We start from the raw sequence: 24,590 nt of genomic DNA on the forward strand, positions 1-24,590 counted from the left end.
CCCCAAAACCAAAAAAAAAAAAAAAAAAATTAATGAAACCAAACAATATAGCTCAGTTATAGAGTGCTTATGTAGCATGCACAAGATGTCAACACCATTTTTTTTTAACAAAAGGAAGAAACCAAAACTTAATTCTTTAGGAGAAAAGTCAATAAAATTCATAAGACTAACCACACTGAGGATGGAAAAAGAAATTTACAGCTAAGAATGAAAGAGTATACGTTATTAAAGACTACGGAATCATAAAGGACAATTAGGGAATGCTAGTACACTAAAAAGTCTTCAAAAATTGATAATATATAGGTGAAATGGAAAAATTCTTAAAAGACACTGTTTACCAAATGGTACTCAAGAAGAAATGGATAATCTGATTATTAATTACTTTATACTTAACTTTCCATCATAGATAATTCTGGGCCCAAATGGCTTTAGTAGAGAATTACATAAAATTTTTTTTTTTTTTTTTTTTTGGTACCGGGGATCAAACTCATGTCCTTGTGCTTGCCTGGCAGGTGGTGGAACCACTGAACTAAATCCATGGCCCCCAAATTTTTAAAGTAGAAATAAACCAATTCTCTATCTTTTCCAAAGACAGAGAGGAAGGAATACTTCTCAACACTGAGACTAACATTACTCTGATATTAAAAAGAAAAAAAGAAAGACAGCCAAGCATGGTGGCACATACCTATAATCCTGAATTTTAGGAGGCTGTGACACAAGGATCACAAGTTCAAGCCCAGCCTGGGCAACTTAGCGATTTAGTGAGACTTTGTCTCAAAATAAAAAATGAAGGACTTACTGGGCATGGTAGCACACCTCTATCATTCCAGCACTCAGGAGACTGAGGCAGGAGGATCACTGCAAGTTCAAGGGCAGCCTGGGCTACATTGTGAGTTTAAGGCCAGCCTGAACTACACAGCAAGACTTTGTCTCAAAAATCCAAAAATAAGCCAGGCATGGTGGCACACGCCTATAATCCTAGCACTAGGGAGGCTGAGGCAGGAGGACCGCTGAGAGTTCAAGACCAGGCTTGGCTACACAGTGAGTTCCAAAGCAGTCTGAACTACATAGTGAGACCCTGTCTCAAAAAACCAAAAAAAAAAAAAAAAAAAAAAAACAAAAAAAAAAAAAAAAAAAAAAAAATCCAAAAATAAATAAATAAAGCATTAGGACTATACCTAATATGAAAGCCGTAGGTTCAGTCCTCAATGTGAGGGGGGTGATTACAAAAAAGGGAAACTACACACTAATATCTTTTGTGAATGCAGATATAGAATTCCTTGAAAAAATGCTCATATCAGATCCAACAGTATATAAAAGGAATCATGGTGACCAAGTGGGGTTTATCACAGGAATATGAATCCAGTTCAACTTTTCAAAAAAAGCAATCAATATGATTGACAATATAAACAGATTAAAGAAAAATCATGCTGGCATGATGATACACACCTATAATCCCAGCACTTGAGAGGCTGATGCATAAGGATCACTCAGTTTAGGGCCAGCTTGGACCACAGAGTAAGTCCAAGGCCAGCCTGAAATATAGCAAGACCCTGTCTCAAAAAAAAAGCTGGGCATTGTGACAAACCTGTCATTCCAGCACTCGGGAGGCTGAAGCAGGAGGATTGCCACAGTTGGAAGCCAGCTGGACTACACAGGGAGTTCAAGGTCAGCCTTAGCTACATAACATAGCAAGACCCCATCTCAAAAAACAAACAAAAAAGAAACAAGAAATGTCATTTCTGTAAATAAATTTTTAAAAACATTTGTCAAATTCAATATCCATAATATCCATTCATGATTTTTAAAAACTGAGCTTATAAGACAAATTAAACCTCTCCTTAAAAAAAGCATTCTGGGAAGATGGTGGAGTAGTAAACAGCAGAGAAACAGCACCTCCACCATTTGGACTCCAGACACTTGAATATAGCAATGTGAGGAAAAGAAGAAGGAAAGAATTGAGTCCCTGGGACCCAACAAAGGTCTGAATTAAGAATTGAAATGGGAAGAAGTCCTTCATTTGAGTTGTTTACTATTTGTAAAGCTCTTTATAGTGGTTATTGTTAAAAGATGGGATGTATATTTGTTGATCTAAGGATGTATCTTCACAAATCATAAGAGAATTCTAATTTTTAAAAAATGAAATATATTTTGGATGGCATAATAAAATGTCCATTTCCATTTGTTACTTGGAATCATAGGTTTATTTCACTCTGGGATACTTTGACAATGCTTATCTTATTGACAGCATCACCTAATGCATAGTATGAATGTGGAAAAAATCTCACAGAATGTCTCATGAACTGTAAATAACTTAGTCCTTCTATAAATCTTGAAGGTCATATGCAGCAACACATATTTGGTCTGAGAGAATTTCATTTGTCTGTTGGAAAGATAAGTTAGCCTTATTTTGATTTCAATAAACTGTGAAAATACTGCAAAAGACAGTTTCTAAAATCTCTTTCAAAATCTCCAACTGTGTTCAGGCTTAATATTGCTTCATTAATTACTTGCGGCAAAACATTCAGCATTTATTTGAACACAAACAACAAATGGTGAATTTTAAATTTTTTCTAAACATTTACTGTATCTGGGTGGTAAGATGAATGGGGTAATATGGAAATTGTAAGAAATCTCTGGAAACTCTTGAGAGAATAAATGGAAATGTTCTAGACCTAGGAAAGGTACCTGGGATATAAACACTTGAGTATCACTCATAGGTATGTACATATCTATAAACCATGGCATCTTAGGAAATGTTAAAGATCTGCGTTAATAAAGGAATTGAAATAATTATTTGTAATTTGATGTTCTATCATGGAGTACATTTCATCATTAAACAAGTTTAAAGTACTAAAAAAAAAAAGAATTGAAGCCCACAAGGAAAGCAAAGAGAGACCTCAACACAGGACAAGTAGGATACAAGGGTCACTTTCTCCCTGAGTCCTGATTCACTGAGTGGGAAGGACAGTTCAAACCTGCAGATGCACAGTGACTACTGGTGAGCCCAGAGTCCTCCACAGAAAAACACATTAGTGGAACAGAGCAGTGGACTCACTGGACTGCAGTGGCTGGTGAGTTATTTGGGTTCAGATGTCTCCCAGGAGAGGGCATTTGGCCAATAGCCATCTTGGAGAGAGGCCAACTGAGTTTGGAAGTCAGTTCAGCTGTGGGCTGACTCCATCTAGTGGCTCCCAGGGCCAGAGTGAGGTAGAACTGAGTTCAAGACAGCAGGAGGTCAAGGAACCCAATTCAAACCAGCAGTAAGCTCACAGAGTGTTGCAGGCTAAACAAATCAAATTCCAGCCTCATAGCTAGAAAACAGTGTGAACTTTGTTGGAACTGAAGGTACAGGCTTGCTGGAATTATCCACTAACCATAGTAAATCTGAGGCTGGTTTGCTGGGATTAATCAGCACATATCTGGACTCTGCCTGCCCACTCTGTCTACCAGTGACAACAGAAGCATGCCCTAAAGTGGGCTTTTGTTGTTTTTTTTTCTTCTTCTTCTTTTGTTTGTTTCTGTTTTATTTTGGTTTTTCTTGATCTTGTTTTTATGTGTGTGAACATAGTTCATAGGGCCGGGGATTTAGCTCGGTGGTTCCGCCTCCTGACTTGCAAGCGCAAGGACCTGAGTTCGATCCCTGGTACCCCCCAAAAAGCCCAAAAAACACTTTATAATTTTTTGTTTTCTGTACCTCTTTCATTTCTCCCTTCTCTCTTTCCTTCTCATCTTCTTTACCACTTTCTCAAAGTTCGTGTAATCTTCCTTTGTCCTCCAGCCTTCTTTCTAATCTCTTCCACTTCTGTTTCTCTATTTTTTTCTCCCTAAGCCCTTTTAAGATTTTTTTCCCTGAGGGTAAAATCACCATATTGAGGGCATATTTACTGTATACAATTTTCTGGTTCATTTTAGATTTTGTTGTATAACCACAAATATAGTTCATATGATTAAAAGTGGCAAACTCAAAGTTACCACTGTTTGTCATTTTCTAGGCTATATTTGATACCGTTGTTATTGCTGATTATACTACTTTAGCCAAGGTAATATAATTGTTCTAATCAGTTGTTCTTCCTGGTATGCCAAGACTGAGATTGCCTAAGTAAACAGTACTGTAGGCCAGTCTCACAAGAACCAGGAGCTAGGCCAAATAGGCCGCAACCTCTCACCCCTACTAAATTGAAGAGATAGTTTTTCAAAACCCAGAGAAGCAGTCATTTCCTAAGGGGTCTCACATCAGAAAAAAAGATCAAGTTCAAATAACCTAATGTTCAACCTCAAGCTTCTAGGAAAAGAAGAGCAAGTCAAGCCCAAAGCTTGTACCAGGGAGAAAATTATAAAGATCAGAGCATAAATTAATGCAATGGAGACTAAGAAAACAATACAAAGAATTGAGGAGTTGGTTCTTTGAAAGATTAAATAAAATTGATAAATCACTCAGACATCCTTATCCAAAAAAAGGAAAGACTCAGATCCATGCAATTAGGAATAAAAAGGATAAAGTCACAATGGATCCTGCAGAAATCTAGAAGATCATCAAAACCTACTTCAAGAACCTGCATTCTAAAAAGATGGAAATCACAGAAGAAATGGACAGATTCCCAGATCCATATGAATCATCAAAGCTGAATCAAGAAGATATAAAAATTCTAAATAATGCAGTATCAGTCAATGAAATTGAACATGTAATTTAAAACCTATCAATACAGAAAAGCCCCAGGCCCTGATGGATTTGCTGCCAAATTCTACAGGAAATTTAGAGAAGGCCTAATGCTCCTACTTCTCAAACTCTAATGAAATTGAAAGGGAAACAGTTCCCAAATTTATTGCTAGATGCAAGCATTACCCTGATACCAAAACCAGAGAAGGATCCAACAAAAAAAGAGAACTGTAGGCCAATCTCCTTAAAGAACATAGACGCAAAAATCCTTAGTAAGCAAACAAAATGCAGCAGATCATCAAGATTATACTCCATGACCAAGTAGGATTCATCCCAGAGATGCAGGGATGGTTCAGCATAGAGAAATCAATAAATGTAATCTATATTAACTGCATTAACAGAGCCAAGGCCAAATAACAATATGATCCTCTCAATAGATGCAGAAAAAGCACAAGTCCAACACTCATTCATGATAAAAACCCTACAGAAAATTGAAATACATGGTTTTTAGCTCAATCTAATAAAAGCCATCTCTGACAAACGAATAGCCAACACCATACTAAATGGACAAAAAGTGAAAATTTTCTAAAATCAGGAACAAAACAAGGATGCCTACTGTCACCATTTTTTTTGTGTGTGTGCCAGGGATCGAACTCAGGACCTTGTTCTTGTGAGTCAGGCAGCAGCACCACTAAGCTAAATCCCTGGCCCCCCATTATCATCACTCTCATTCAACATAGTTCTGGAAGCATTAGCCAGAGCAATTAGACAATAGAAAGAAATAAAAGGAATAAGGATAGTAAAGGAAAAGGTTTCATTGTCATTATTTGAGGATGGACGACCCCAAAAGACTTCCAGATTTAAGAACCAAATTCAGTCATGTAGCTGGATACAAAGTCAACACTCAGAAATCAATAGCATTCCTGTACACAAACTCACTAAGAGAGAAATTAGGGAGCCTACACAATAGCATCCAAAAAAAATGAAATACCTAGGAATCTGAGGAAGGAAGTAAAAGACCTTTACATTGAAAACTACAGTACTCTTGAAAAAGGAGAACAAAGAAGATATCAGAAAATGAAAAAGTAGCCCTTGTTCTTTGATAGGAAGAACTAATATAGTGAAAATGGCCATACTTATAAAATTGTTATACAGATTTAATGCAACTCCAATCAAATTACCAGTAACATCTCACAGAATTTGAAAAAACAATTCTAAAATTTATTTGGAACCAGAAGAGACCTACATAGAAAAGCAGTTCTAGGTAACAAAGGTAAGGCAGTGAGCATCACAATCCCTTACTTGAAATTATACTACAAAGCTACTGTGACAGCATGGTACTGGCAAAATAACAGACCTGAGGATCAATGGAACAGATTAGAAGATGCAGAAACATACTTCAAACACACTGCTCGGCCACCTTATCTTTGGCAAAGGAGCCAAACACCTTCAATAGAAGAAAGCCTCTTTAATAAACGGTGCTTGAAAAGCTGGCTTTCCACATGCTGAAGAATAAAACTAGACCCATATCCTTCACCATGCACTAAACTAAAATTAAAATGGGTCAAAGAGCTAAATATCAAAGGAGAAACACTAAATATCCTGGGAGATAGAATAGGTAGAACTCCTGAAGATATTGGTGTAGGCAAAGATGTCATGAACGAAGCCCAATCACATTGGAAATATTACAAGAAGCAACTGGGATCTCATCTTAATAGAAAGCTTTTGCACAGCAAAAGAAATCACCAACAGAGTGAAGAGACAACTTACCGAATGAAAAAATAAAATTTGGCAACAGTTCCTCAGACAAAGGACTAATATCTGGAAAATATAAAAAAATCAGAACCCCCCCCTCCAAAAATAGACATCTGAAATGAATAGACACTTCTCAGATGAAAAAGTGCAAATGACAAATACATGAAAAAATGTTTAACGCTACTGGTCATTTGAGAGATGCAAATTAAAACAACACTGAGATTCCATCTCATTGCAGAAAGAATGGCTGTGATCAAGAAATCAGCCAATAGCAAATACTGGAAGGGCTGTGGGGAAAAGGGAACCCCTCTCCACTGCTGTTGGGAGTATAGAGTGGTGCAACCACTATGGAAATCCTGTGGATAGCCCTCAAAAAATAAAAGTAGAGGTTCTAATTGACCCAGCTGTTCCCCTTCTTGGTATCTTCCAGAAAGAATTAAGTGATATATGCACACCCAAGTTTATAGCAGCACAGTTTGTAATAGCTAAATCCTGGAAACAGCCCAAATGCCCGTCAACTGATGAATGGATGAAGTTGTGTGTGTTTTTTTAATACAGTGGAGTACTACTCTGCCATAAAGATGAGCTTGAGACATTTCTAGCTAAATGGATATACCTAGAAACTATAATCAAATGAAATAATTGAGGCACATATGTTTAATATCATTGTTTCTCTGGTGTGAGAAACCAAAAGTATAAATAAGGAACCAAAATGTATGATAGATATTGGGAAATGGAAAGAAAATGCTCAAATGAAAAGGGGAGGAAGGGACAAGAAAAAAATGGAAACAGCTTTCATGAAGACGGGAAGAAGGGTTTACAGTAGGTGAGGGAAATTGGGATAAAAAGCAGCAAGATTTACCGTGCAGGTACAAATTTCACATGATGAATGTTATATGTATATCTAAAGTGTACCAGGCTGGGGATTTGGCTCAGTGGTTCTGCTGCCTGCCTTGCAAGCACAAGGACCCAAGTTTGATCCCCGGTACCAAAAAAAAAACCAAATAAAATGTACCTATACAAAAAAAAATTTAAAAAAAAAAAAAAAACAGCATAGTGGTAGCATGTTTAAAAGCTGTTTTCCATCTTCAGAACTCCAAAACAAATATCTCAGCAAACTCTAGGAATACAGAAGTTTCTCGGGCAGCAATGTGATAGTTAAGACCATAATTATGAAAACTAAATACTTCCCCCTAAGATTGAGAATAAAGTAAGAATGTCTGTTCTTACTCCTCCTGTTTAATATACTGAACATCCTAGTTAATGCAGTGAAACAAACAAAAAAAATTGGCAGAAAGGACGAAATAAAACTATTCACAGACAACATACTTACATAGAAAAATCCCAAAGAATCTGTCCCTGCAAAGCCTACTGGAACTAGGGAATTTGGGAAAGTTGTAGGTTATAAGGTTGGTATGCAAAAATCAATAATATTTCTTATATTGGCAGTAAACAATTGGAGATTGAATTTTTTTAATATATTGTGGGAATCGAACTCGGGGCCTTTCACTTGCTAGGCAGGTACTGCATCACTGAGCTACATCCCTAGTCCAGGGATTGAATTTTTTTTATGAGACTTAAGTAAATGCAGAGGGATACCAAGTTCATTGGCATATCCTCAATTCAATGTTAAGACATCAGCTCTTGACCTGAAGATATAGATCACAGAGGTGGAGTACTTCCCTAGCAAACACAAGGCCCTGGGTTTGATTCCCAATACTGTTTATTTTTTAGTTTGTTTGAGATTTTGGTGTTTTATTTTTGTTTACCGCTTCTCAAACTGATCGATAGATTCTGAGCAATTGGAACAAAATTCTAGCAGGATTTTTTTTTTCTTCTAGAAATTAATAAGGTGATTACTATGGACTAATCTGTATTTTCAGATTTTTATGTTGAAACCTTACCCCTTAATGTGGTAGCATTTGGAGATGAAGATTTGGAAAAGTAATTAGATTTAGATGAGAATATGAGGGTATGACACTGAAGGTAAGATTAGTATCCTTATAAGCAGAGATATCAGAGGGCTTCCTCTCTTTCTGTCCCTATCATGGGAGAACACAAGCAAGAATGTAGACTTCTGAAAGCCAGGAAAAGTGCCCTTACCAGAATCTTGGATGCATTGAGCAGCTCAAGGTACAGTCATTTGTTTAATGGAGCTCTGCTTTCCTGCATACAAAATGGAAAAGATGTCACCTGGTCAGCATTATCACTTGATAATATCAGGGGCTACAATTGGGATGAACTTTATGAGTCATCTGTTCTGACTTATTTTATAAAGAATCAGGCCTACAGAGCCGGGCATGGTGCTATATACCTGTAATCTCAGGTATATGTTCTGGGAAGCTGAGGTAAAATGATTATAAATTCAAGACCAGACTAGGCAACTTTGTGAGACCCAACTCAAATAAAAAATAAAAAGGACTGGAGATGTGGCTCAGTGAAGACCCTAGATTCAATCCCAGTACCACCAAAAAAAAAACGAAAGAAAGAAAAAAGAAACAGATCTGCAAAGGCAAAGTAACTATCATTTAGGTAAGCCAGTTGTGGAACCAACATTAGAAACTAAGTGTGTTATTTCTTATTTGGAACTTTTTCTTCTGGTTGTGCCCTACAGTGTTTGTGCTCTTTGGGGAAAAGACAACAAGAGAGAAATATTTGTTGATACCTACTTTAAAGTATGATTCTAGGGCCAGGATTTGGGATTTGGCTCAGTGGTTCTCGCTGCCTGCTTTGCAAGCACAAGGTCCGGAGTTCAATCCCCCGTACCCAAAAAAAAAAAGGATTCTAACTGGCACTGTTTCTTTGTTACATGGAACTATGGGTTAATACTGATTAATGTAGAGTCAGTCAATACTGTGTGTTTCAGTGTGGTCCTTTTTATCTAAAGTATGTAGAGAATAGACTTCTGTGCTGTTATTGTAAGATTATCTAATAAGAACACTAAAAATATTTAGATAACTAAACTACTGCTAACTACATGATGGACCAAACTCGGTCCCTCCTCTTTTAGTGATGACTAATGAAGTCAACCTGTGCTTTTCTCTCTATCTCCATATCTCTCTCTTCACACACTTTTTTTCTCTCTCTGTTGTTATGTTTTTTTACATTAGTATGAATCTGATTCCTTGAAATAGAAGTGACAGCTTTGTACTCTGTTATTTAAATTCCACAACTTGCTTGGTGAGCAGTAAATAGTTCATTTAACTAGAAGCTCTGGCTCTAAAATACTTTTCTTCATATTTTCTTCAGGGGCCTTGGTGAAAACAGATGAGCAAGAAGTAATCAACTTTTTATTGACAACAGAAATTATTCCTTTGTGTTTGCGCATTATGGAATCTGGAAGTGAGCTTTCTAAAACGGTACATTCTATATTGTGTTGGCTCTTGAGCAGTTTCTTTATGGTCTAGGATCATTTTCTGCCTATTTTCAGCTTTTTGTACCTTCTGAATATTTTTCTTTTCAATAAAAATGTTATAAAATGATCATTAAAAAACATAGATCTACCCAGGTGTAGTGGTGCATGCCTGTAATCTCAGTACTCTGGGAGACTGAGGCAGGAGTATCAAAAGTTTGAGAACAGGCTGGGCATTTAGCAATTTAGCAAGGCCCTGTAAAGGAATGTAGCTCAATGCAAAAGCCGGGTATGGTGGCACACACCTATAATTCCAGCACTAGGGAGGCTGAGATAGGAGAATCTCCACAAGTTTGAGGCCAGCCTGGGCTACATAGCAAGACTGTCTCAAAAACTGAAAGAAAAAAGGAGGGCAGGGGGCTGAGTTCAATTTCCGGTATCCCCTCCCCGACAAATAGGCCCAAGTTAAACACTGAATCTCTTTTTTTCTTTGAATCTACATCTTCTACAGGTAATACATAAGTGTATTATTCCAGATATTTTTTATGCATAGTCAAGTATATATACTTGAGCTTTTGCTTACTGTGAACTCTATGCTTGGCAGCATAACTAGATAAAATTATTGTCTCATTTTTCTCTGAGAATTCTGATGCCCTAGCCCTCTTGTCTCCTGGCATTGAATGTTACCATCAAGGCTTAAGCCAACCAAATTTTTCCTTTGTAAATGAAGTTTCCTTCTTTTCTATAATTTTTGAAATTCATATGATAATCTTATATCAAACTTTCTTAGAATACCATATTCCTTGCATTTTCTTTTTTGTGTGTAGGAGCAGGTACTGGGGATTGAACCCAGGGCCTCTGTACTGAGCATGTTACATCTCCAACACCTTTTTTATCTTTTATTGCCCAAGCTGGACTCAAACTCTCGATCCTGCTGCCTCACCCTTCCAGAGTGCTGTGATTACAGCCTTGTGCCACCATACCTGGCTATGACATAAGCTTTAAGTCAATTACTTTACTTCCAAAGAGTTCATAGCTCTCTTCAGATGCCTAAAGGGGAATATATAACACCTTTTTCCCCAGAACACATAAAATGTTTAAGAACCTAGCCTTCTTTTGAATGTAGAAGGCTAATAGGCATGTGAGATCAATACTGATCATCCATCCACCCACTTAGAAACTTTTCTGTTTTCAGCTATCATTTATCCTTATGTCTGGCTTTTTCTGCGGTGGGGGTACTGGGGATTGAACTCAGGATCTTGTGCTTGCAAAGCAGGTGGTGGTACCACTGAGCTAAATCGCAGTGTACTCTTTTTTGTTTGTTTGTTTTGTTTTTGTTTTTGTTTTTGTTACCGAGGGTTGAACTTGAGACCTTGCGTTTGCAAGACCCTGGCAAATTGTTCCAGTTGTCAAACTACTTTAGCATCATTGATATAGTGATTCCCAAATTACTCAGGAGACTAAGACATAGAGCATAAGTACTTTGTCATGGAAGCCCTGTGTGATGGTACATGCCTGTGATCCCAGGACTTGGGATGCTGGGGCAGGAGGATCGCTGTGAGTTCAAGGCCATCCTAGGCTACAGAGTGAGTTCAAGGCCAGCCTGGACTACATAGCAAGAAACCAAAAAGCAGGACCAGCTATTTAGCTCAGTGGTGCTACCACCTGCCTTGCAAGCACAAGGTTCCAAGTTTGATCCCCAGTACCAAAAAAAGAAGCAAAAAGAAATATAAGTACCTTGTCATAGTCATTGTTTTCCCATCACTTTCAACTTTTGATCTTTTCAATTCTCTGTTTCCATTGCCAGTATCTCTTCTAACAGCATTTTCTACCTTCTCACTACTTTTCCTTCATCAGATAGATGGGATAAATTATGGTTGTTAAGCATCAGAGAGAAGCTCAATTTGATAATTTGATTATACAGTATTATTACATTGAGAGGATTGAAGTAGTTTTTACTTTTCATAGTTTTGTTCATATCTATAAATATTTATGAATTTTAAGTTCTTAAGTTGAAAAACTTCTCTTTACTCACATTTTCTGAAATTTGGGGACGTGACGTGATTATAATCCAGGCACGATGGTACATGCCTGTAGTTCAGCTAATTATGGGGCTGAACTGGATGAACAACATGTGCACAAGTCTGAGACCATCTCAAAATATATGAACTACATTTTGTGGGACTTTGTTTTGTTTTGATTTGTTTTTAATTTTGAGACAGGGTCTTGCTAAGTCATAGAGTTGTCTAAGCTGGGCTCAGACTTGCAGTCCTCCTGCCTCAGCCTCCTGGTGATCTGGGACTATAGGCTTGTGTCACCATCCCTAGCCAAACTACTAAATTTTTAGTTGAAGAAAGATGTCTTGGTGAACTTAGAAGGGGAGACTGAAAGATACAGTGAATATTTTAAATGCAAAAAATCTTATAGTAAAAGACACATTGCCATTAATCCCTCTCAAAGTATTCCGCCTCTTCAAACACACTTCAGTCATCATTCTTGCCACTTTCTGAAGCAATTCTGGAAGAACTATATCATTTAGTGTCTTTTGCAAGGTATGGTCAAAATATAGTGAATATTCCTGCCAAGTGCCGTTTTTTATAGTAAGCAATTTGATTATTCCTTATTCCAAGAACCCCCCATTCTAACAATCCTTCCCTTTTCCACTTGTCCAGATCTAAAATCTGTCCTGTCTCTAGATTTTTAGCCTTTAACTGTTCAGCTAGAATAGTTCCCATATCCTGCCCTTTTTCTGGCTTTGCTTCCTTTGTTCCATGCACACAGTCATGTTCACTTTTTATATGCAGCACTGAGTTTATAATAGGTACCTAGTACAGCAAAGATTAAGTCAGGGCTGTTGTGTGAAATACTTTAGAAATATAAATGTCCAGGTCCCACCTATAACCTACTGAATAATTCCCCAGGATGGTAAAGTTTGGTCGTGTGTGTGTGTTTATGTGTGTATTTAAATTTCTCTAGGTGAATGTACAGTGTTAACTGTTTTGGAAAACTGTTTGCCAGTGTCCATTAAATCTAAACATAAGCCTACCTATGACCTAGTAGCCCCACTCCTATGTGTATATTCAAGAGAAATGGGTTCTCATGTGCACTGAAATATATATTAGAATGCTGATAGTGTCATTTATCAAGGATGGATTTGTTGTAATATTGTCACAAAATAAACCACACAGTAATTGAAAAGCTTGAACTGCTGATATATGTAATATGGATGGCTCTCATTGGCATGTTGAATGGAGGAAACCAGACACATATGAGTTGGTACTGTATGATTTCATTTTTGTGAAGTTCAAGGACAGGCAAAACCAAGTAATGGCAATAAATTAGAATGATGTTTACCTCTGAAGCACAGATATTTCCAGGGAAAGGTACAAGGGAATACTAGAATTCTGAGTTGCCAGAAACATTTTAATCTTATTCCAGTACTGAGGTATGTATGTAGATTAAAAACTCATCAAGACCACTTAAGATTAGTGCATTTACATACTTTAATATGTTTATATTGCCCTGTGTGGATCTTACAACAAATTACCATAAGTTTAGGAGCTCAAAATCATACAAATGTATTGTCACAATTTGGAAATTACGGATCATTTACACTAAGCTAAAGTCAGGATGTCAGCTGAGCAATGCTCCCTCTGTAGGTTATAGAGGAGATTCCCTTTCCTTACCTTTTCCAGCTTCTGGAACTTTATTCCTTATATTCCTTGGCTCCTGACTCCATCTTCAGAGCTAAATCAATGGTGCAGCATGTTTGAATCTGTCTGTCCTTATATTGCCATCTTTTTTGTGGTTAAATCTTTCTCTACCTCCCTTTTTTTTGTTTTTGAGACAGGGTCTCACTATGAACAGTAGTTTAGGCTGATGGTAATTTAGGTTTGAATTCATTTTTTAGCCCTGGCTGGCCTCAAACCTATGGTGATCCTCCTGCCTCAGCCTCTTGAGTCCTGGGGTTATAGGTGTGCACTACTGTGCCCATTTACCTCTCTGTTACAAGGAAATTTACAATTAGGGCCTGCATGGATAATCTCTATATAAAGATCCTTAATCTCATCTCATCTTTACCATATAAATCTAAAGCAACATTCTTAGGATTTGATGATTAGAACCTATTTGGGGACCACTGTTCAGCCTACCACTTTACACTCCAGTAAAACAGTAATTTCCACAATTGGTTTTGTTGAGCATCCAAGAAAGAGAATCATTCTAATAATTGTCTGATATAAAGTAAGGTAGTATTTTAAAATCTCTTCTTTGTAAAAGTTGATGGCCTTAAATTGAGAGGGGAAATTGAGTCTAGATATAAGCTTTATAGCCAGGGTTTATTGCTGTTGGAAAATTTTTCAAAAAGATTCGAAAAGGGTCCAGGGATTTAGTTAAGTGGTGCCTGCACCTGCCTGGCAAACACAAGGTCCTGAGTTCAATCCCTGATTACACACACACTCACACACACATACACACACACACACACACACACACACACACACACACACACAAAGATATTTTAAGAACAAGCAAGCATGATGATGCATACCTGTAATCCCAGCACTTGGGAGGCTGAGGCAGGAGGATCACCATGAGTTCAAGGCTAGCCTGAACTACACAGTGAGACCTTGTCTCAAAAACAAAACAAAAAAAAATCTTTAAAGTACAGAAAAAGTCTTATTTTCCTTACTTGGAAGAGGTGATGAACAGCTGAATGTCTAAAATCCTCTTGGCCCACAGAAAAGAGAAGAGAATGTAGTATTCAAATAATGTTTGGTGCTCAATTCTGCCATTTGATAGCTTTGTCACTTCGGATCTTAACCTGCACATGGTAGATGTTCATTAACTGAGAAAGCCTCCCCATCTTTTAGAATCTGATAATTACCTAGAATTTACCTCTGGTTTTATGCAAAATGAGAATAACAGTATTTACCTTATAGGTTTATTGTGAACCTAAGGCTTGTAAAGTCTTCAGAAAAAAATCCTAACAGTATGGTAGTATTTATGAATTTTCTGTACTACACATATATAGTAGATTGAGTTTTACAAGATATACAGAGCATCTTTGCTTGCTTAGTTTTCTGATTGATGTGTGCCTAGGAAAATGAGTAGACAATTGGATAGTAAATTTGATCAACTTTTTAAACTTTTTGTTTTGCTCCAGGTTGCCACATTCATCCTCCAGAAGATCCTCTTAGATGACACTGGTTTGGCTTATATATGTCAGACATATGAGCGTTTTTCCCATGTTGCTATGATCTTGGTGAGTTCCTTCATCTACCTCATTTGCAACTACTGTACTTCTTATCACACAAAGTAGACTCTTTGTATTTGGCCCTGGAGCAGCTGAAGTCTTCTAACTTAAATAATTCTAGAAGCTTCTGTAATGATTCTTGAGCAATCTAATCTCTGATGTTATTTTATATTTTGTGTTTTTTCTCCTACCGTCTCCATTTGGGGCAAAACAGGGTAAAATGGTCCTGCAGCTATCCAAAGAGCCTTCTGCTCGTCTACTGAAGCATGTAGTAAGATGTTACCTTCGACTCTCAGATAATCCCAGGTAAACATTTATAGGATTTAGAGGACTTTAAAGAAATATTCTGCTGCATTATATTCCCCATCTAACGACATAGGTCCTTTGTCTTTAGGAAATGGAAAGGATTTAACTATAGTTTGTCTGGAACAAACTTAAATTCCTTTTAAAATCTAAAGTGCTGGGCTAGGGATTTAGCTTAGTGGTTCCTCTGCCTGCCTCGCAAGTGCAAGGTCCCGAGTTCGATCCCTGGTCTCAAAAAAAGAAATATAAAGAAAGTGCTAAATTTAAAACTCCATCAGAGTTGTATCTTCCCATTGTAATTATCTTGTACTGAATTTCCAGAGTGTAGATTTCTAATTCCAGGGGAAGCTTTTAGATACAGTTTGAGCTTTCAATTGATAGTCCAAAGGGTCAGATAGAGAAGTACACTTTCAAAAAATCTCTTAAAAAGGATCATAGCCTACAGGGCTCTTAAATTATATTTCCAGTTTTCTAATTGCTGTGAGGTCATTGAGGTAATTGTTTTATTTTCCTGTGTTCATAATCTTTCTGCCAGAATCATACATTGTGGATATAATGCATTTTAGAAATGTTTGACCTTCTGTTTTGTAAATCCATAATTTATGCTGAAAGCCATTGGCTCAGATTCTGACAAACCACGTAATGGAATGATTTCTGCATTCCTAGGAAGAGGGATAACTTGATTTAATGTGAACTCAGTTTTGTGCCATTTAAGTTATTCAAGCCTTTCTTATTTCTCTTGGCCATTCTGTCCTGTCCTTCAGTAGTTTCTGCTGTCACCAAAGTTTGAAAATGTTTATTTAAAATTTTGCTTACCTAAGTACAAGAACTATAACTTTGCTTAGAATAGCCCTATAAATAGTTAACATTTACCTTTTTTAGGTTTTCAGATTTGACTTTCTGCTGTTCATCATTTCAAAGAAAATGAAACATTTAAAGTTCATCTGATAATGCTGCTACCATAGTTTTGTTTTTATGATTCATCTCTTATTAAGGTTTTTAATATAAAATTGAAAGTTTCTGTAAAGACATAAATTGATAAATTAGAATAAAAATTCGTTAACTTATATATATATATAAGTGAGGTCATACCTGCTGTTAATGGTTTTTGGAATATCTCATTTACTATAACGCATCTATTTTAACATGATATTTTGACATTATTGATTGTAATAAATCAAAAGCAGTTTGAAATGAAGTAAACTATTGCACCATTTTATTTCATTTTGCTTTGCATGAAATTCTACATTGGGATATCATTCTGAAAATGTTTGCAGACTACAGATCCTAGAGATCTTTGAGCCAGTGTCTGATATAAGTTTTAGAGTATTTTAATGGCTTCTCTCTATAACTTGACAGAGTTAGATTCCCACATACTGTGTATTTGTGTCTAAGAAAGGGGCTCTTCCCTAGCCCCCAAATCTGGGTTTATTTGTTGGTCTCCCTGGTTGGTTTGTTTGTTTCTGATGTAGGGCACGTGAAGCACTCAGGCAGTGCCTCCCAGACCAGCTGAAGGACACAACCTTTGCCCAGGTGCTAAAAGATGACACCACCACGAAACGCTGGCTTGCACAACTGGTGAAGAACCTGCAAGAGGGCCAGGTCACCGATCCCCGGGGTATCCCCCTGCCCCCTCAGTGATCCTCCCCTGTCTCCCCCCACTACTCCCCCAAGTTGGGGAAGGGAAGGGGAACTACGAGGAAAACAGCTCAGGTTTTATCGCCAACCAGGAATAGACAACCTCAATGCTGAACTGCACTGGAGAAAAGGGGCAAGGTACCCCTGCTGAGGTGGATGGGCTGTCATCTCAGGCTGCCTTGAGGACCTGGGCTCCCTCGGCTACTCCCGAGAAATGGGCTCCTGACACAGCAGTCTGCCACCACAGCCCCAGAAGGGTGTCAACACCAGCAAATGCTGTATTTGCAGCATGCCCAAGATGACCCTGCTCCCCTTCCTCTGCCCAGCCTTTGGCAAGGAGGGGAGACAGTGGTAATAGCAGCAGCACTCTAGGCATGTGAGCGCCTGGGACCAAGCCATGTGGCGTTTTTTACTTTGCCTTCCTGGAAGACTCAAGATGTGTCTCTTAATTCTCTCTCTCTCAGTATTTGTTTACTTTGGGGTTTTTTGTTTTTAATCTAGAGAGAGGTGTGTTAGTGGACACAAGCTGTAATTTTCAGCAAAACTTTTGTCAGTTGGCACTGTTTACAAGTCTGATAGCTGCATAAGCTCAATAAAAAGTTGGTCTGGGCATTACATCCCCTCTGGCAGGCCAATAGCTGCCTCGGGCTGTTGGGAGGAATGGAAGGCAGGGGAAAGATGTAAAGCCAAAGGACAGCAGGAAAACACCGCCTGTTTCCCTTCTCCCATTCTTCTGCTCCTATTCCTGGGTGCCATGAGGACCTAAACCTTGTTTTTGGCTATAGCTGCTAGCTTTTCCAAATTGCAGTGCTTTTCCTTTTTCAGTTCTCTTCTATTAAACTTAAAATAGATGTCTTAATTCATCCTGCTATCCTGAAAGGGTATTATATTGTGGCAAGAAGGGTGGCAGTCTTCAAATTTAAGTGTTCAAATATATATTCAGGATGACGTTTAAACGGGAGGTACCTTGGGATTAAGGTGCTAGGTCACCTGGTCCCATTCTTTTAGTATGAATTTTAGGACTCCATCTGTATTCATGATTGTACTTGAAGCAGTATTAGCTGAATAGGTTTATTTTATTCACATTTAAGATGTAGGGCTGGACTCTGTTTGCCCACTCAGTCTTTTTTTTTTCCTTTTGTCCATGGGAATTACAGGGTTGTCACTAAAATATTTTTCACTTGTTCATACTATGTTGGAGAATTCCCCTTCGTTTTCCTGAGCTTTAGATTGTTCTGTTCACAATCCATAAGCTTGAGCCTAATCTATTGTAGTCTGCCTTGCCTCCCCCAGTCCTTTCCTGTTAGTACTTGCTCTCTCATCCCCATCTCCAGTCAGAGATGGGATTGCTGGTCCAGCTCTAGAGAAGGACCAAGTCTTTTCTGTCCACATCTCACACAGTTGAAGCTGTAGTCTCTGAACAAATTTGAGGAGGATCTATAAGGGCAAATTCAGAAATCTTTGCAGAGGCAGTATTGCCAACTCAAGGGCTCTTTCAAGCCGACTTTCACATAGGGAGCCGGCCTTGTTAGTTGGCTTCTGTCTCATTAAAGCCAAGGAAGTAGTAAATAGCCTAGATGTAGGAAGGGTAGAATAAGCACTTATTCCTCTGCCTTCCAAAATGAAGAGGAGAGGTCTTGGTGAAAGCAGAATCCAGCATGGGCTAGATAGACATCTTGACTTCCCTCAGCCCACAGCTTGTGATCTACAGAACCCACCTAGGGTAACCCTGATTTTTGACAACCGCCTTCCTGCTGAGCCAAAGTTTTCTCATTCCCCCTCCACTGGGGAAACAGCTGAGGCCCAGGGCCTTGCTCCCTGGGACATTCTCTCTCCATCTTTTGGTGCATTGGCCATGTTACTGTGCCAATAGTGTCTTAATTCTTGTCTCATCTATTCTCAGCTGGCCTTGGAACCCACATAGGAGTTGTTGGGAGAGGGGCAGAATGGGTGTTATTCCTCGTGCTTGGTCTTGATGTCTTGTGTATTGTATAAAGAGAACCCCTCCCCTTATTTTGTGTTTTCCATCTCTCAACAGGACTGAAATAAAACATGCTTCTGTTTTTGTAAAAATAATTTTTCTTTTTAACTGGAGGTTTTATTCTATCAACAGATATCCAGCCACTTTGGTCAGATGATCCTTGTCACACCTTATGCATATACACTGCCCTACCACGAATGTAATGGTGATTCCTATATGGATAGGTACTTTAGGAGTGTAGAAGACTGCAACTGATGTACAAAAGCTGTTTGGGAGGCTGGGATGGCACCATTTACCTGATAAATTGTCTCGTGCAGCAAGGCATGGTGGCACGTGCCTATAATCTCAACACTTTGGGAGGCTGAGCCAGGAAAGTTGTAAATTCAAGCCCAGCTGGGGCAACTTAGCCAGTTAGCAAGACCCTGTCTAAAAATTTAAAAAGATCAGGGGTGTAGCTCAGTGCAGAGGCCCTGGGCTCAGTCCCCAGTAACCAAAATGAAAGAAAAAGTGTCTTTCAGAAACAGGCCCTGACTTCTGGCTTTCTTCCCAGTGAGTAGAAAGGTTTCTGTGAGAAGGTAATTCATCTCTGGAGAGAAGGGCTTGGAGCACATCTTGAGTTGTTTCCGTGCCTGACCCTCAGCAAAATACTTCCAGCTTCTTTTTTCAAGGACTTTAGAAGGCCCATGGACCTAAAACAGGTAAAATAAGCATCAGTAGCCTTCAGAGCATGCCTTCCTTGTTATCTACAGAGGATGCCTCTGCTCTCTGCTAGTACTATACAAAGATTAGGGAAAGAGGAACATAGAAAGTTACTGCTGTCAAGAACTCATGGAAGGCTAGAGTACATCTCAGTACTTGAGCACATGCTTAGTATACACAAGGAACTGGGTTCAGTCCCCAGCACCATAAATTAAAAAAAAAAAAAAAAATTAAACATTTGAAATAGGGAACCATAGAATGAAATGAATTTTTTCTTTCCTGATATGTAGAATTTGATTTTAGGAAAAATATTTTAATATGTGTTCCAAAAGCAGGTATAACAAGCAAAATTTTTAATTACACAACCTAGTTTAATTGACATACATAGAACACTGCACTCTTACCCCGATTCTGTGCGTGTGTGCCTGCATGTGTGGGGTGTGTTTGTGTGTGTGTATGTTCATTCTTTGGAGGGGTATTATTTATTTGGAGACAGGGTCTCACTGTGTAGCTCAGCTGACCTCAAACTCACGGTGTCCTGCCTCAGCCCCCCGAGTGCTGTAGAATACCAGGCCTGTGCTGCCATTAATTGCACCTGAAGATTTACTAGTATTGATCATAGCTGGACCATCAAGCAACCTTCAAGATTTTTCAGAAAAATCAAAACTATAGGATGTTCTTTTACAATACAGGGCCCAAACTCGGAAAACAAACTGAAAATTCCTTATTTAAAACTTAGGCAAGGCGAGGGATTTAGCTCAGTTGGCAGTGTGCCCGCCTCGCAAGCTCAAATCCTGAGTTCAGTCCCCACTACCGGAAAAAAAGTCCTGATTTCCTAAAATTTAGGCATTATAGTTCTAAACCAATGGATCAAAGAAGAAATCATATGGGAAACTAGACAGTCTTTTGAGCTAAATGATATTGAAGATAATGTGATAAGAACCTGAGGTGTACAGCTAAAGTAGTGCTTTTAAAAGAAATTATAAATTCATACATTATAAAAGAAAGCCTGAGATTCAGAAATTAATTTTTCATGTCAAGAAACTGGAAAATAAATAGTAAATTCAAAAGGTAGAAGGAAGAGCTGGGTGTAGTGGTACAAACCTACAATCCCAGTACTCAGGAGGCTGAGGCAGAAGGATTGCCACTGGGTTCTAAGACCAGCCTGAATTATATAGCAAGACCCCCCCATCTCAAAAAGAATATTTTAGAAAGTCAGTGAAACAAAACATACATAAAACAATTTCCAAGTAAAGAGTCCCCGGAAAATAGAATTGATAAACTCTTAGACTGATCAGGTAAAGTCAGCTTGCTCCTACCTTAGTGACTGACCTCATAAATTCCCAGGCTAAGAAAAGGGACTGGATCCCAGTTTACTTTCAAAGCAGCATTACCCAGTATCAAAATCTGGCAAGAACATTACAAGAAAAACCAATGACCATCCTCTGCTATGCATATAAACAAAATTCCTAGACATTAGCTTTGTGGGAGGCTGATTCAGGAAGATTGCTTGTTCTGGGCAATGTAGTGAGACCCTCTGTCGGGCAAGGAGATGAATCGGAGCTTAGTGGTAGAGCACATACTCAAGGGTCTAGGTTCAAGCCCCAATACGTACAAAAAGGCAAAGCTAGCAATACATGTCAAAATACGTAATTTGAGTTTATTGCAAAAATACAAGGTTGACTACTAGAAAACTAATCAGTGCAGTTCAAGTAATCAATTTAAAAGAGCAGGCATGGAGCTGCATGTCTGTAATTGTGGCACTGGGGAGGCTGAGGCAGGAGGATCACTATGAGGTCTAGGCCAGCCTGGGCTATACAGTAAGTTCAAGACCAGCCTACACTACATAGCAAGACCCTGTCTCAAAAACAAAACAAAACAAAACAAAACAAAACATCAGAGGCTGGGAATTTAGCAGTGGTGCAAGCCACGTATCTCACAAGTGCAGGGTCCGGAGATTGATCCCCACCACCACCAAAAAAATCATTTAGATAAATGTAGAAAAATGCAAAATCCTTTTTTTTCCCCTTAAAGATACATCTCACTAATAGCATGTCAGTTTAACATACACAAGGCCCTGGGCTCAATTCGCAGCAACACTGCCAAAAGAAGGGAAGTGGGCAACTTTAAAAACCAGGAATAGAAATGAAAGACTTGAATAAAGAGTATCAACAAAAACCCTACAGTAGGGCCGGGGATTTAGCTCAGTGGTTCGGTGACCTGCCTTGCAAAGCGCAAGAACCCAAGTTCAATCCCCAGTACCAAAAAAAACAAAAACAAAAACAAAACCCTACAGTAGTAAACCTACCAATAAAATACTCTGAAATCTTTATGAGATGAGTGAAACAAAGATGTCCACTGTCAAATCTCCATTTATCATTTCCCAGTCAGTGTGATAGGCCAAGAAAATAATTATAAAAGGAAAAAAAAAGACCTCAGTATGTGCTGATAGTGTGATTGTGTGTACAAAGATATTCCAAAAGTGTCTGCAAACACTTAGAATTAAATGAATTTAGCATGGTCACAATACTAAAAATCAATTACATGCCTCTACATATAAAACAAATAGAAAATAAAGCTTCAAAAATTTAGTGTTATAATAGCCTAAGTCAAGTAGCTAGTAATAAGTGCAGCAAAAGGTATAAGAGCTTCTACATTGAGAAAAAAATCATGCTGGAGAGAGACATAAATGAAGGTATGTATCATTTCCATGGATAGGAAAGGGCTATAAAAGTTGCCAGTTTCTTTTCAAATTGACCTACTGGTTAAATTCAATTCTAAGTAAAATCCCACCTGATTTAATTTTTGTGCAAATTGACAAGCTAATTCTAAAATTCTGCAAAAAAGGCCAAAGCAGTCTTAAAATTTTAAAACATTGTAGGCTTACCATTCTCAGATATCTTCCCTTAATTTTCAACCTCTTTGTAGACACAACTCTTAAAAATAACTTATTTTGTTGTTATGATCCTTTATGAAAGTTTTGTCTTGGTATGGAATATCATACCATTTGTAGTGTGTTTTTAAAACATCGTTTTCTTAAGTTTTTTTTTTTAAACACCACCTCACCACCACTTGAGTAAAGTGATAGAAATATAACTTTTAATGATGCCATAATGGCAGAGTGGTTATATATTCTCTGGTCTTCTGACATATATCCTAATTTTTAGTTCTACAGGTGGCCTCATTATTTATGATTCTTAAAGAGAATGTAATATTTTTAGTTGTCTTTTTGACCACCAACAGATTATTTCAGAATTTTGAGTAGTTTGGCTGGAAAAGCTGGGGAACTGAGCTTTGAGCTTGGATTTGTTGGCCTGAATGTCCTAAAAAACGTAGAGGTGTCTAAGATGTAGCATTGGCCCTGAATGAGGAGGGCCTAGGCAGGCCTGGGTGCCAGGCTAAGAGTACTGTGGTTAGGTCTCCTGCCAGCGGCTGCTCATTTTAATTTAGACTTCTAGACCTTTCCTGGGCTCAGTTCCCAGAAAGTCCCTTTGCTGCTGCTGCCCTGATTAGATTTCTGGATCTGTTAATAATAGGCAGCTGAGGGGGAAGGGCCAGGATCTTTGCAGAAATAGGAATTACCAAACCAGATGACCAGTTCCTGTGCCTAGGGCCCTGTCTGCTTCCTCTGGATCTAATGAGAGTCCTTTAGAAGGTTATGTATTCTAAGCACTCTTTGAAGCCTTATTAACCTTGTTAGTCTCCATGTCCTCACCCCCAAGATCCTAACACTTAGGCTGAAGACTAGTGGTGTATTAATGAGAATGATGATGAAACAGACTATCATGTTTGAGATCTGCACTCCCAGAAAGTCCAGGATGAGTGCTAACACCTTTGACAGATCACCCCCAGAGGAAAGGTTTGGCAGCCCTGAGCTTATAAGGACTCAAGGATAGGCAAATACATATAATCTTGGAGTTAAAAGAAGAATGGGGTGAAAGGAGTGATGTGAGGATGAAGCTCAGAAAAGACGAGATAGTGCTGTGCTGTGAGGCAGGTAAAAATGGGAGAACTAGACAGGCAAGCACAGGAGGCAAGACTCCTACTAAGTCAAATTTGAAATCACCGTTTACATTGTGATATGCTCCTCCTACCCTTCTTTTTCCCAGTGAATATCCTCCCTTTTAATGATTCTCCTTCCTGCATACTCTTCTTCCCCTATCCAAATCTGCTCTCAGTAACTGGGTGTGGTGGCACACACCTGTAATCCCAGCACTTGTGAGGCTGAGGCAGGACAATCACTGGGAGTTTGAGACCAGTCTGGGCTTCATAGTGAGTTCAAGGCCAGTCTTAAAAAAACAAAACAAAATATGCTTTCAGTAGGAGAGTTCAGTTACTCTAACCTAGGTAAAAAAAATTTAAAACCATTAATGCCAGGCATGGTGGTACATTCCTGTAATCCCAGAATTCAGAAGGCTGAGGCAGGAGTAATGCAGCAGGCTGTAGGCCAATCTGGGCTGTAGTGAGTTCAAGGGCAGCCTGTACTAAAAAGTGAGACCCTGTCTCAAAAAACTTCAAAAATTTCTAGTTGCAAAAGTTTTAAGTCCTTTCATTACAAAATATAGCATAGATATAGAAAACTACAGATCAAAATTTACAGATATAAATTATTACAAAGTTAGATTCCTGTTAGCACTCAGAACTAGAAACAGAACTTGGCCAGCTATTCCAAAAGCCTGATATGTGTACCTCCATCCTATCACAATTCTTCCTTTTTTTTTTTTTTCTAGTTTGACCCAGGTTCTCATTGTCCAAGTGAACCCAAGCTGGCCTTGAACTCACTGTATAGACCAGGCTGGCCTCAAATTCACAGCAATTCTGCCTGAGCTTCCCAAGTGCTAGAATTACAGGTGTGAGCCACCATGCCCAGCTAATTCTTATTTGATGTAGTTCTAGTGGGATTCTATTTTAAGGGAACTAAAATTTTATGATTTTTTTTTTTTTTTTT

At 38.4% G+C, this 24,590-nt stretch overlaps 1 protein-coding gene across 3 annotated transcripts in view; it reads left to right on the forward strand.

The window, feature by feature from the left end:
* Cnot9 (CCR4-NOT transcription complex subunit 9) overlaps positions 1-19,315 on the forward strand; it is a 35,883-nt gene extending 16,568 nt beyond the window's left edge. For 2 of the 3 annotated variants that reach the window (XM_010611910.3, XM_019205698.2), the window contains exons 5-8: positions 9,665-9,774; positions 14,932-15,030; positions 15,236-15,327; positions 16,797-19,315. In XM_010611910.3, the coding sequence (XP_010610212.1) occupies positions 9,665-9,774; positions 14,932-15,030; positions 15,236-15,327; positions 16,797-16,965 (470 nt within the window). In that variant the 3' untranslated portion in view covers positions 16,966-19,315. Of the gene's footprint in view, positions 1-9,664; positions 9,775-14,931; positions 15,031-15,235; positions 15,328-16,206; positions 16,288-16,796 lie in introns of those variants that run through there. The other variant, XM_033764644.1, reaches the window with a different exon arrangement.
* The last annotated feature ends 5,275 nt before the right edge of the window (positions 19,316-24,590 follow it).

Source organism: Fukomys damarensis, unplaced genomic scaffold (genome assembly GCF_012274545.1).
Source record: "Fukomys damarensis isolate Sample0158 unplaced genomic scaffold, DMR_v1.0_HiC HiC_scaffold_16, whole genome shotgun sequence".
Classification (NCBI taxonomy): Eukaryota; Metazoa; Chordata; class Mammalia; order Rodentia; family Bathyergidae; genus Fukomys; species Fukomys damarensis.